The 14,130-nt window shown below is 41.3% G+C and overlaps 1 protein-coding gene across 1 annotated transcript in view; it reads left to right on the forward strand.

The window, feature by feature from the left end:
• The first annotated feature begins 229 nt into the window (after window positions 1-229).
• The window catches only part of hectd2 (HECT domain containing 2), a 66,899-nt gene continuing 52,998 nt past the window's right edge, over window positions 230-14,130 (forward strand). The window contains exon 1 of the mRNA XM_038291782.1: window positions 230-750. Coding sequence (XP_038147710.1) covers window positions 667-750 — 84 coding nt within the window. The 5' untranslated portion in view covers window positions 230-666. The remainder of the gene's footprint in view (window positions 751-14,130) is intronic.

The raw sequence follows: 14,130 nt of genomic DNA on the forward strand, positions 1-14,130 counted from the left end.
ACCGACACAACGCGCGTATTTAACGCGCGTCTTGCGGTACTATCATGACGCGCGTAAAAGGCGGCGCTTGTTGGTAAAAGACGGCGTAAAAAGCGGCGTAATCTCGGGGGAACGCGCGTTTTTTGCGGGTTAACTTCAATCTTAACGCGACAATTCAATGCGAAATATGACCTTCTTGGCTTGCCATATCTCTCCTATTCGTGACGCGTCTCTCCAGGCGCCTCCTCCTCCTCCTTCCCCTCCAAACATGGCGCCGGCTCGCTGCTGGGCTGCCTCACCGACCGACGACGCAGAAAAGCAGAGAAAGAAGCGCAGAAGAAGCGCATGAAAAACTCCCCTTTAAAGACTTTAAAACTTATTTACTAACTAACTCCACCCCACGCAGTCCGCAGGGATCCACGGGAGACTTTACGCACGCCTGGTTTATTTGGAGACGTTTGCGCGTCAGGCTGTGCGCGTAACGGGGAGCTCACCTGTCCGACGAAGGTAGATTTCACTCCGTCTGTTGTAGGATGTGAATCTTCCTGATTTTTGCCCTGATGTTGGAGCTGAGAGGCGGAAGTCTGGGGGGGGAAACATGCGCAGCCCTCTGAGAAGCAGGACCACAGGCGCAGCAGAGGATTGAAACTTTCCACGGAGGAAAAACAAGTTTTCCACTCGCGGAGGATGGATGGAGAACATTCTGCTCTGTCAGGAGTGGAGAGGGAAAGAGAGAGGCTTCCACCCATTTACACCAGCTCCGCTCCTGCTGTAAGCAAACCATCCTTTACTCTCCATCTGCGGACAGATGTTAGAAATATTTGGGGATGTTTCCTGATCAGGGAGATGATAAACAGAAGCGCACTGGCCTGTGAATTATTTTTAGCTCAAACAATAATTTATTGTGAGAATATTTAATGATTTGCTTTTAGGCACCACCTTTAATTCTCCTGCATCCACCTTTTAGGTTCCACTGTTTTCATATAGATGCTTCACATCCCTGCAGAGTTATCAGTTAAAGACAAACACATAATTATAAGTTATCATCATGTTTTTGGAACAAATTTCCTCCATTTGATCCTGAAACATTCAGCCTGATCAGGGGCGGATTTAGGAAATTTGGGGCCCTAGGCAAAGACAGGCAGGGGGCCCTCTGAATAGAGAAGACATCCATTATCTGTTCTAGGTTGTGTCCCTCTCTTCTTGTCCCTTTTCTTCTTGTTTTCCTCTCTATGTTTTGTACTCAGCTGACTTTTCATGCTGTCTCTAAAGGAATGAAAGATTTTTTCCAAGCACTAAGCTCACTTAGCTGATTGCTCCTTCCTGTGTTTCCAAAAAGGCCAAAGTAAATAACCCAGTCCTTCTTTTCACTGTAGACAAGCCATGATCTGCTTATCTGTTCTCCATTTTTCATTTGGATGAAATAATAGCTGCATGAATCATGACAGCAGACAAGATAGAGGAGAGCAGGAGGCGGGGTTACCAATCTACTCGCTCTGGAGAGCAGAGTTCGCTGCTTTTAGATGTTGTCTCCAAAGTCTCCAGTAGCAGAAAAAAGTCTCTAGATTTGGCGCTAGGAGCTTTTTAGAAATCAAAGTGCTAGAGGGGTCTGAAAAGTGGCTAAATATAGCGACTAAAGCGCTAAGTTGGCAACACTGCTCTTTGCATGGTTTGTTTTCAAATGGTTTGCTGCTGTCTGTTTGGACCTTTCTGAACATGTGCAGCAAATGGACTGATCCAATATGGTGGACACTGAAGGGGGGGGCTGAGACACGCTTAATATTATCAGCGTTCTGATGGCATTTTAGTGAAAGGATTTTTATTAAAAACATAATTAATGTGCAAAAATAAGGAATAGTCGTATTAATCATACATGGAAACAGAGTTTTTTTGGGGGCCCCCTAAGCAACTGCCTAGTATTGCCTAATGGTAACCCCCCCCCCCCCCCCCGGCCTGATCTGCTCTTCAAGCTGTGATTCTTGTTCCTGTACAGTTTGACCTTTTAGTGGAAACCTGTCAGTTAAATCTGCTTTCAGTTGGTAAAGTTGTGCTGCTGAGTCAGAGCCGTTTTCCTGCTGTTTAGCGGAAAAAGTCTGGGTTTTACGTAACGCCTGGTAACATCAGCCCTCCGGGGCGCTGTCAGTGATGTAATCGCCCTGCTCCATGCTTTCTGGTCATCCATCTCACTTTGGAGCAGAGGTGGGTTGGATCTGCAGGCCGGTGGGCTGAAGTCATCTCCATTGTGTCAGGGAGCTGGAATGTTCACGTCGGATGGTTCTGACCCAGAAACGGTCTGCTGCTGCTCAGGCTCTCTCTGCTGGAGTCTGGAAACACCAAAAGGTGTCTGTCTGCATGCCGTCAGCCCTTCTGATCCGGATCACGCTGCACAAGGTTTCTGGTTAAATACGGTTTGAGAGAGGAAAGAGCAAATCTCAATCAAACAGTGGTGGAAAGTTGGTGTTAAGACCCCAAAACAAAAGGATTTTATGGGGTTCTGATTGTCAGGTTAAAGAAAACTAATCCGCTTGTTGTCAAAGAAAAGCCAGTAAATCTACAAGCATCAGTTTTGATCTAGAGAGGCAGACTTGGTGGTATTATTTCCATCTACATGGTTTTCCAGTTGCTACCCGCCTGTTCACTCAGGTTTCCGCCGTTTTCAGAAGGATCCTGATCTTATGTTCGAAACACATGACTGCTGAGGAAACCAGGGATTAAAGTTTAAACATCTCTGAATTGTGCAGCTGCAGGAGAAACGTTTCTAACCGAGATTATTCTGATTGCAATCCAGTCTCCTTCTCATGCCGACTGGCTCCCGTTTAAACTGCAGTCTGTGCCGACGGAGCTTCTACAGCCTGCAGGGATTCTCCTGGATAAAGGATCCTTCAATCTCATGTTTACAAAAGCAAGAAAAAAAAAACTTTATCCAGTCCCATTATAACTCTGACCATAAACTGCTGGACTGTTATTTTTTAAATCCTACTAATCCTCCATTCCCTCCTGAAAACATTGTTTTTCACAATCTGTCTATAAATCAACACCATCCATTGATCCACTTAATTTCATCAATACACTGGAAATGCCAAACATCGCCACATCATCATACTGCCACCACCGTGGCGATAGTGAGATTAGAGGTCGTCTTTTGGCAGAACTTTTAACCTCTAATTGTTGACCTTACTTTACCGAATCGGTCTTATTCTATGAGATTCCAGAGTCTCGTATTAATCTCTGGTAATCAGGATTATATTCTGTTTTTCTTTTGACATTTTTTTGTTTTTTTACAATAGAGAATTAAATTCTAACTGAGCTTAAAATTCTATTCAGTGTATTTCTATAGCTCCAATTCCCATCATGTCATCTCAGGTCACTTTCCAGTTCACCAGATCATCCAGTCAGATTGATTCAAAGTTTTCCATCTAAGGAAAACCAGCTGATTGCATCGACTCATTGACTCTTCAGCAATCCCTCACACTAAGCATGCTTGTAGCGACAGTGGAGAGGAAAGACTCCCTTTGAACAGGAAGAAACCTCCAGCAGAACCAGGCTCAGTGTGAGCTGCCATCTGCCGAGGCCCACTGGGGTTCAAGGAGACAGAAGCAGACATAGAAAAAGAAGCATAGATACAAAAGGCAACTGTCAACCAGCTCCACAGGCGGCCCCGTCCAGGAAACACACAGCCAGGCAGACGAGCTCCGAGCCAGCTCCCATGTCAGAGGATGAAGAGAGCACATCCAGTTAGTCACAGTCAGAGAAACAGGACTACACTGGAAAACAGGCCAAGCTCCAACATCTAGAAACAAAGGTGTTGATGGCAGCAGCACAGCTGATATTTCTCTCCAGGATGGAGTCACAGCCAAACAGGAACAGACCAGATGAAGCTACTATGAGAAAAAGCAGAGAGAGCAGAACGTTAGAGATTGAACTAACAGATTCTGCAGAGTGGGAGAATAGAGATAGAATGAAGCAGAATGATGAAAAAGGGCTCCCTATGTCCTCCAGCAGTCTAAGCCTATAGCAGCAGAACTATAGAGATAGAATGAAGCAGAATGATGAAAAAGGGGTCCCTATGTCCTCCAGCAGTCTAAGCCTATAGCAGCAGAACTATAGAGATAGAATGAAGCAGAATGATGAAAAAGGGGTCCCTATGTCCTCCAGCAGTCTAAGCCTATAGCAGCACAACTATAGAGATAGAATGAAGCAGGATGATGAAAAAGGGGTCCCTATGTCCTCCAGAGGTCTGATAGTGCAGGTAGTTTAACAGGATCCAGATATATTTTAATGAGAAGGTACAGGTCAGTAGATATGCTCCCGTCTGGCTTCGTCCTCTTCTGATCTACATGGAGTAAAGCTGGAGGTCTAACCTTCTGATCTTATTCTTTTCCACTGGTTAGGCTGCTCAGGTAGCTAGCCTGCAGTCTGCTGCTTCTACTTTCTGATCTTGCTGAATTTAATCTTTTTTACATCCTGGTGGACTTCATGGAAACGGGTCTATCAGTGCATTTCTTAGACATGGCTCTGAGCTGCGTCTCTGATTGCTTCCAATCCTGTTCTTTGCAGGACTGTTGAGCGGCGCGTTCGACCACCAGCGCTGGTCTCGCTCTGGAGAAACAGAAACCCTTCATTTGTGACTCTGACAGGCGTTCACATGGCGCTGCCAGGGATGATGTAGACCGTGTTTGTGGTCATCGGATGGTTTCTAGTATTAAAGTCATTCTTTCCATTTCAAATATACGCGTCTCATGTAGAGCAAGCAATAAAATCTGAATGTATTTAGTGAATTTGACTGATTGTTTCTGTTTTTGTTACATTGATAAATAAGAATTAACCAACAAAGGCAGACAAACGGATCACTTCTGATAAACCAGCAGATTCTCTTCATATGTTTCTGTTCTCATCAAAATATCCCCTAATTCTACTTTTCTGGGAGGTTTGCACACATGAACATTTTATTGTGACGGGTCTTTAGTGGTTCTGTGTGATTCTGCAGTCATCTTTTATTCCCCAAGAAAGCCCAACGTTGGCCCAATTCTGTCAGAACTGGTACCAGACCAGTTCCAGATGTGTGGTGAGTAAATCACCAGAAACATCTCAGACCCACTTAGATTTGATGACCCGTTTTAGACCAAGTCCTGCTAAAAAGTGCTGGCACCGTTTTCCATCCTGCAGAACCCCCGTCTGCAGAGCCAGACCGTTTGCTCACCGCATACCGACCCGGACTGGGCCCACACCTGCTGCTTTGGTGTCAGAACTCAACGAAAACATGGAGGCACCCAGCTGTACCAGCTCCAACATGATGAAGGTCTGTGGTCACAGATGTTGGAGTAGTTAGGAGCCAGTTTTCTCTGCTGCTTTTAGGCTCCAAGTTAGCTGGATAAAGGGCAAGCAGGAGCTGAATCAGAGTGAAATTTTCATCTAAAATTATCCATTTTGCTCAGATGTGAACAGGACTGATTGAATCATGCGTTCTAGGACTGCTTGTCTTTATGATTTGCTGCTTAAGATGTTTTATTTTCCCACAGATCACCTCCTGGGTGGATGTGGGTGTGTCTGTGACGTGGATGAAAGAGTGATGTAGCTTCATTAAGAGAGGATGCAGTCATTATCTTAGCCATCAACACCTTTGTTTCTAGATGTTGGAGCTTGGCCTGTTTTCCAGTGTAGTCCTGTTTCTCTGACTGTGACTAACTGGATGTGCTCTCTTCATCCTCTGACATGGGAGCTGGCTCGGAGCTCGTCTGCCTGGCTGTGTGTTTCCTGGACGGGGCCGCCTGTGGAGCTGGTTGACAGTTGCCTTTTGTATCTATGCTTCTTTTTCTATGTCTGCTTCTGTCTCCTTGAACCCCAGTGGGCCTCAGCAGATGGCCGCTCACACTGAGCCTGGTTCTGCTGGAGGTTTCTTCCTGTTCAAAGGGAGTTTTTCCTCTCCACTGTCGCTACAAGCATGCTTAGTGTGAGGGATTGCTGAAGAGTCAATGAGTCGATGCAATCAGCTGGTTTTCCTTAGATAGAAAACTTTGAATCAATCTGACTGGATGATCTGGTTGAACTGGAAAGTGACCTGAGATGACATGATGTGAATTGGAGCTATAGAAATACACTGAATAGAATTAACCGCATGACTTGAACAGCAAGATCACAGCTTTAAATGAAACAAACCAACTGGCTTCAGTCATCTGAAGATGATATATTGTAGATCTGTTCTTGCGGAGACTGCTTTAGCCGCTCACTGCTGATTGAGGGTCGTTTTTAACCTGATTAGGGTCCGGACAAAAACAAGAATAACATTAAATATCTTGGAAACCCAGTATATCCTGTTTAATGCTCAGAAACCAGTTCGTCTGCATGTGTGTCGCAGTTAACGAAGATATGACCCCCGTTCCGCAGACACTTTGGTGCACCTCCCATAAAATTGTAGGTGATCGCAGACAGGAGGCCTCTGATTGGTCAATTCTAAATCCGCTCTACACTATGTATATTTCCCGTTTGGTTCCTAATGGCAGAAACTCTGGTTGTAGTGCCATCCACAACGCCTGGCTAGGGCTGGGTACCGAACTTCGGTACTTTTATGGTACCGACCGAAATGCTTCGGTTCTACAGAGTATCGAAACATGCCTCGTCTTTCGGTACCAAGTTTCGGTGATTGGCTGGAACACTTAAGGTGATTGTGTCATCCAGGAAAAATACACAGGTGGTCCCGCCTACAGCCAGGGTTCATGTGTATCTTTTGTGAACTGGTTGCAGCGTCGCGGAACCCCTTTAAAATGCCCCCCAGGTCAAAAGTGCGGCTTCACTTTATTAAGACTAATGCTAATAGTGCACAATGCAATACATCGTGCACGGAAATAATTTAAGAGCAGAAAGTCGCTCTGTGTTTGACTGCAAGAAGAGCGGACCGCAGCCAGCGCGACCGTCCTCCTCTCAGCAGCCCGTGGGCGGAGCAAAGCCAGAGCGGAGTGAATCATGCTGCTTTCAAACTGGACGCAGCAAGAGCAGCAAAATCTCGTCTGCTGCTTCATTTTTGCTGCTTGTACCAGCTTCTGACGCGCTGCTGAAGAAGCTTTGCTGCTCTGGCTGCGCGGTCGCAAAGTGGGTCAGACGCGCGTTGGGCGGAGCTACTCTATCCTTTATTTGCCTTGCAGCTATATTTGCTGTGATCAGTGGGAAGAAAGTAGTTTTATTATGTTTTTAAGTGGGAAAATCCACCTGAAAACGTAATCAGTGCAGTCAGTTCATCCTGCCTTCAATATTTCTGTCGGAGCCGCTCAGACCCCCCCCATACCAGCGGTGCGCTGTCAGTAGGATCCCATTCAACGGGCTTGTTTGTCAGACATGGTAATTTTTCTAAAGGAAAACTGCTAAGTAAAAAGGTCCTCACAATGTAACAGTGAATATTAGACACTGAATTATTTATTTTTTTATGTAAGAGGAAAAATGTAAATGGAAAAACAGAGCTTAAAATAAAACTCAAGATTTGTACTTTTTTATGTTGTGTAATTTTCTTTTTTTTCGAATTGATATTATAAAACTGGTATCGAAAAAAGTATCGTTCAGGAACCGGTATCGAAGTGAAGGTATCGGTATTGGTACCGGAACCGAAATTTTTTTAACAATACCCAGCCCTACGCCTGGCCCACCTCGGATGGACACTATCCCAGACACCGAGCAGGACGCTAGTTTGTAGCTCTGTGGCCAAAACACGCAACGCCACGGCCAGTCTTTGGGGAACGCTCACGGGTGAACTGTGTGTCGTCCGGTGTTGGATGAGGGGTTGTAGACGGCGAACAAGCTCGTCAAACCCTCACTCCTAGCTAGTTGGTGATTGTCCCTCTTGCGTTGTGGTGTGGAGTAACATAGTGCAGATCACGCTTCAATATTGGGCATAAATCAAAAATATCTGCATCATACCTGCGACAAGCTAACTGCGACACTCTGCTGAGACCCTATAGGCTGCAAATATTTCATCTGAAGTTAAAAAGGAAAAGAGGAAGAAGACCTTATTTTAGTTAACTGATCTCAGCTGGAGGAAAAACTATCCGTAAAACAGATAATTATGACACCAGAGCTGAATATTGCGAGGATGAACTTCAGCATCTGACATAAAAATGCACAGATTACGGCCACTGAGGGCAATAAAAGCCAAATGCTACTGATATGCAGGATCTGCACATTTCCATACTGAATCCAAGACGTTATTTGAAATATTCCAAATATTTAAATTACGATTGTTGCTGCTATTTAAAACATTAGATTAACTGTAGCGATAAACTGAAAAAAATCAAAGTCTAGATAAGTCTTTTTTTTTTTTTAAATAAGTGCATTTGTTCTTGGATTGAGGAGATAAAAGAGACATTTTGCCAATAAAACAAGATAATTTACACTTAAAATAAGAAAACACAATTGCATTGTCTTATTTCAAGTGCATATTATCTAATTATCTTATTTTAAGAGTAAAAATACTCATTCTATTGGCAAACTATCTCATTTACCTGCTCAGATTAAGGATAAATGCACTTAATTTAAGAAAAGTTTACTTATTTCTAGATAATTTTTCCAGTGTATTCTCCCAGATTTTAAATTGCTTTGGCATCTGTTTGATTATTTCAGAATAACTAATAAGATATTTATTTTTTTTTTTTAATAAATTTATATTAGGAGGTTGAATGATAATGTTGAAATATGAGCTGCTTTCTGTAATTTACTCCCAGTCAGTTTTAAGTCAGCGGATGATAATTAACATGATGCTTCTCTACAGACGTGTTGTAAACTACAGCTGCAGGTTTTATGAGGCTCAGAGGGCTTCATTACTATCCGCAAAAACATAAAGTTTTAACTGTTATATAAGCAAAGGTTTATGCAGAAGCTTTAAATAGTTGGATATTGTTATATTTTTTCATAAAAATAGCATTAGAAGTTACTGCTGTAATGATTACCATCCTTCCACCAGGATTTTATGTCACGATTTGAATCCTGCATTTTATCGTGACCTGATTGTGTTTTCAATGTTTTTTTATTTGATTTTCCTGATTTTTGATCCATTTTATGTTTTAGCTAATAGTTTTTTTCATTACATTCATAAATCTCTGGTCAGAGGTGCTTTGATGCATCAGCTCTGACCAGTAGTGGAAAAAGTACTCAGAAACGGAACTTAAGTACAAGTAAAAATAAATAAATACTCTTGTTCAGGTATCACACTGACATTTGTACTTCAGTAAAAGTAACAAAATACTTCCTTTTAAAAATACTTTGAGTATTGAAAGTACTTTCTGAATGAACTGCAATGTTTCACTATGATTATTAAGTTTACCTACTATATGTATATTTTCTTTACTACATTAATAATGTTATTTTAATGAACAATGCTGTCGATAATGACTTTTGTTTTTCCTTCTGTCATATAGTTCACATTTGGGATTTATAATTTTGGAATTTCAGGGATGATCTGCTAAGTGAGAAATCATAAAGTGCAACAAAGACGAAAAATTACACCTTAGAAAGAAAAATAAACCACGTTTTATTATTTTTGAGTTTTTATGGCACTAGCAGTTCGTTTTTATGGACAGTAGGCTGGCAGGAAAGGAGGTATGAGAGGGGGGAGAGACATGCAGGATTAGATTAGATTAGATTAGATTAGATTAGATTAGATTAGATTAGATTAGATTTATTCATCTCACAGCAGAGAAATTCACTGGTCACTTATTGGCATAGTAATTAACCCTGTAATGCCAAATGTATCGTATTTGATACATACGGTTTCTGAAATGTTTTGCGTCTGACACCTTTTGCATAATTTAATGGTAAAAACTTTGCTTAAAATCCTATTGTACACAATCAGATATACCTGATAACAGAGGGCAGAAGACTACACAAAATATAATCTTGACTTATCGCAAAGTAATAAATTATTAATATCAAAAATGTCTTTTTACATATTTTGTTAAAAGGTCAAATAAGGAATTTAAACCAAAAAAAGTAATTTTCTGTTTTGTTTTGTTGTTGGATCAGGCTTTAAAGGGTTAAAGAAGGTGAAAACAAGGAGGAAAAAGGTGCATTAGGAATAAACAAGCAAGCACTGTATATACAGTATATCAAGACAAGAATAATTAAGGTGCAAGTGTACATGTATCACACACAATGAAAATAAAAATAAAAATAAGAAATTAAAAATAAAATGGAGTAACAGAGATGTGAGGTGACCAGATTAGGATCGGCCCACCGGGCAAATGCCTGATATCTCTGAAATCAGGCATTTGCCCGGTGGGCCGGTCCTAATTTCAGCGTGCGAGGGCCGCTCCTCCTTAAATCATACCCAACACTCTCCAGCCAGCGATGGAGGATCTGGGGTCAACAAGTCATCTCTCTGTCATGTGTTTGTTCTACTCAGCCTCTGAACCAGGTGAGTCCAATCTGGTTTAACCTGTGGAGATTGGACTCACCTGGTCAGAACAAATACATGACATAGAGATGACTCCAGATCCCCCATCTCTGTCTCCGGCTGAAGCTCCTACCTGTGACAGTAAATAACTGAAGGAGCTGAAGCAGTGATCCAATGTTAACCACCTAAATGATGCATGCAGCATATTTAGCCCTTCCTTCATGCTCATCCTAGAGACGGTCGGCATATGCTGTCATTTTCTATTTCTTCTGTAAAATCATTGCAATAAATAATAATAAAACTAAAATACTTGCTTTAAACCAAGGTACGATGTTTCTCTTATATTTGGCGAATTTATGTTTGAATATTTTGCAAAAATATGTTGCGGTGAATGATGGGGTTTTGCATCTAAAGGCTAATGTTTACTGTCGTACGGCCATTGTTGCCAGGTTGGGATGTTTCCCAGTCTGGCAGTTTAGGACGGCCGTCTATGGGGAAAAATTTTTTTCTTTAGATTTATGCCCTAAGAGATCAATAGACTTTGGTCCAAATTGGGCGAGATTTCGTATCTCCAGGTGGTTTATGAGCATTTTTGGGGCTGGTGTAGATGGAAAATCATTCCCAGTCCGAGTGATCTCTTTTCAGGAAAAAGAACTGGAGAGATAGAGCTTCATGGTGCATAAACAGAGATCTTTAACACAACTTTATTTTTTAACTCCAGTTTAACCATGAACTCCACGGTTTAAGATGGGGTCCAGTGTCCTGCGGCTTTAACATTTGTCTCTATTTTAACGCACCAGAATCAAATCATTTGATCACTGAAAGAACTCTGAGAACTTCTGGCATCATTCAGAAATATAAAACTTGCAGGAAAGCGGACCTCAGGATCGAAGTTCCCCTTCTCTGATCCAGGTTCCTTCATTTTGGTGGCCGTTCCAGTGAGAGCAACATATGGAGATGAGAGCTGTGCTTTCTCTAAAATGAATTTTAGTCAGAATTTATACAAATTGGACAAGAATAATAACGGATCAAATCAAGCATTGACATATATATATATATATTTGAGAATGTTTTAACAAGAATTTTTTCTAAGAGCAGTTCACTGGCAGGTGATTTCGTTTATTTAGATTCTTCCAAATTAACCAGTCTATCAATTTCTTTCTTTGCCAAGAATATCCGACTCAAAACATGATCAATATGACTTTTTTATTTTTAGCTAGATGAATGGAAGCCTGCTTAGTCTGACTTTTTTGATCGGTAATGTAATGAAAGAAGCTGAACTGGGTTATTATCTATCATCACATCAATTCTCTGTGCTGATTGGCTGATTGAATAAGTTATGATTAAATGCATATGCAGGATTATATACAATATTTAGCCTGTGTCTTGTTTTCTAATCCAGGGCACTATATATAGCAACTTTGCAGATGTGGTTTTTATTTGCAATAATGGGAACTGAAAACGTTCCTTTTCTCCATAAGTTCAGGCAGGTGGTTGTAGAGGACGCATCATCTGCATGGCTTCCCCAGCTGATAATGGCATGCTTCTTCTCCACTAACACGGAGGGATAAATGCTAGATTCATAGTGTCTTTTCTTTTTAAAGAAGCCACTAAATGGGTCTGGACTAGGGCTGCCAACCGTCCCTTGAAAAACGGAAAAACGTTCCATATTAAGAAATAGAAGTATCTGTCCCGTATTTAGTGGAAAAGGAAGGCATTTTGTCCCGTATTACTGTGAGAGTAAATTAATAGTCAGTAAAAAGCAAATGGAAAATGAAGAACAAGGGAACGTTAGTGCAAGGTTTGCACTACAGATGCAGAAACCTTGTGGACTTACGATGGCCAACGAGGCCCAGAAAACACACAGAGGAAAAAAAGCATCAGACTGGATCCAAAAATTGTAGAGCTCTGTTTTTATATATATATATATATATATATATATATATATATGGATATATCATTAAAATTAAAATAAAAATCTGAAAAATATCTGAAAGATCAAATAAAGCGATCTGTAGCATCCAGTGCAATTAGAAAAGGCCAGAACTGGTGGTTGAAAGGTTTATTTGAGCCGTCTGTGCCTCCAACCAGCGTAAGAGCTACAAATATAAACAATTTACAATTACAATTTAGTAAACCATGCTTAGCTCATTACATTGGTCACTTTTCTGTTTTAATTAACATTTTGTTATTAACACAAACCTTGTTCCCTAATTGACTGATGCTTTAAACTTTACTATTATATGACTTTCCGTTGTCCTTTAATCAGTTTCTCTTCCAACGTTTTCTTGCTACCTTCCGGTTTATGGACCCTTTTCAAAATAAAAGCATAGTCCTCTAATGTAACCATCATGTAAAAAAACTAAAATAAAGTTTTTTTTTTGTTTTGTTTTTTTTTTTAACCCCACTTTTCTACCGTTACACTATCATTGGAATATTAGTTCAATATACATTCATAATTTAGGAATTATACATATTTCTAATTTAATTTTAGGTAAAATTACATACAGAGTTTTTGTCTTGAAAAACAGTTAGCAGGTGAAAACTAGGATCCTAGCTCAATACCACTGCAGCTATCGCGTTACTGTTTTTAAATAATTAATAAAACAGAATATTTTAAAGAAAAAAAGTGAAATAGATCCAAAGGAAATATCAGTAACCAGTCTGTTAGTATAATGTCTTCATAACAGGGGCCAGGACTTGATCTACAGGGGCACTGGCCCCCGTTGGCCCCTGTCTAGAACCGCCCATGCCTACTTTTTGTTCAAAATGTTGCTACTCTCACTTCACTCAGTTTTCTGATTCCTTTACCCACCGTGTGTAACTTTCAGATATCAGGCGATAAGGCGGTAAACCGTAAATATTGAGTTTTTTTTTTTTTTTATCTTAACAGAAAACTGAAAAAATAAACTCTGGTTTAAAAAAGCAGCTTTTCTGCTTTGAGGCCAGTCTGCCCTGGTTGTTTCTTAGATCTTTGGACACTCCTCTGCTGTCCTTGAACGCAGCGCTGCAGGTTTCTTTGTGCACATATGTGGGATTACAGCTGTAGCAGCGCCTGTTCTCCATCTGTTCGGGTCTGAACCTTTTCTTCCTTCCTTTGGTCTTTGCCCTCCATATTTTCTTTCATTTCCACTGCTGCCTCTGGCCTCTGAATTACTCCTTCTTTCTCATATCCCTCCCTTCCTGTCTCTTATTTTGGGTTTTCTTCTCTTCTCCTTTATCCTCTCATCTTCAGCTCATCCTGCTTTTCTTCCCTCGCTCCTTTCTCGTCCTGTAATTGCCACCTTTCCCTCCTGCTGCACTCGTGGCTCTTCTACTGAAAGCCGTCTGATATGAAGGAGCAGAGCGTGATTAATGGAGGAGAACATTGGCTAAATGTTGGGATTGTGTGTTTAGTTTGGTTATGTTCTCACTGTCTGTTCATGCAGCCCAGAGTCTGGACCTGTTTAGGAAGTCGCCGTTCGGCTGAGAAACCTCAACATGTGGGAATGCAGAGTCACTTTACCGACTTTATTACTTCACTAAAGAGCTGAGAGACGGCAGCTACTTCAACGTTTTTCGGAACTACCCATTAAATGACGTATTTTTTTCCATCGGACTGGTTATAAACCAGCTTTTTATTTGTAGATTTCCATCAACATTGGATGGTGGAGCAGTTTTAGCGCTGCTGCTTTGCAGTGGGATGTTCCTTTCTGCATGTTACTGTTTTCCACAGCCTGCAAACATCCTGATGGATTTTGCCAGGATGGATGGTATAGGTCACAGATGTCAAAGTCAAG

The sequence above is a fragment of the Cyprinodon tularosa genome, unplaced genomic scaffold (assembly GCF_016077235.1).
Source record: "Cyprinodon tularosa strain WSP-4 unplaced genomic scaffold, ASM1607723v1 ctg1082, whole genome shotgun sequence".
Classification (NCBI taxonomy): Eukaryota; Metazoa; Chordata; class Actinopteri; order Cyprinodontiformes; family Cyprinodontidae; genus Cyprinodon; species Cyprinodon tularosa.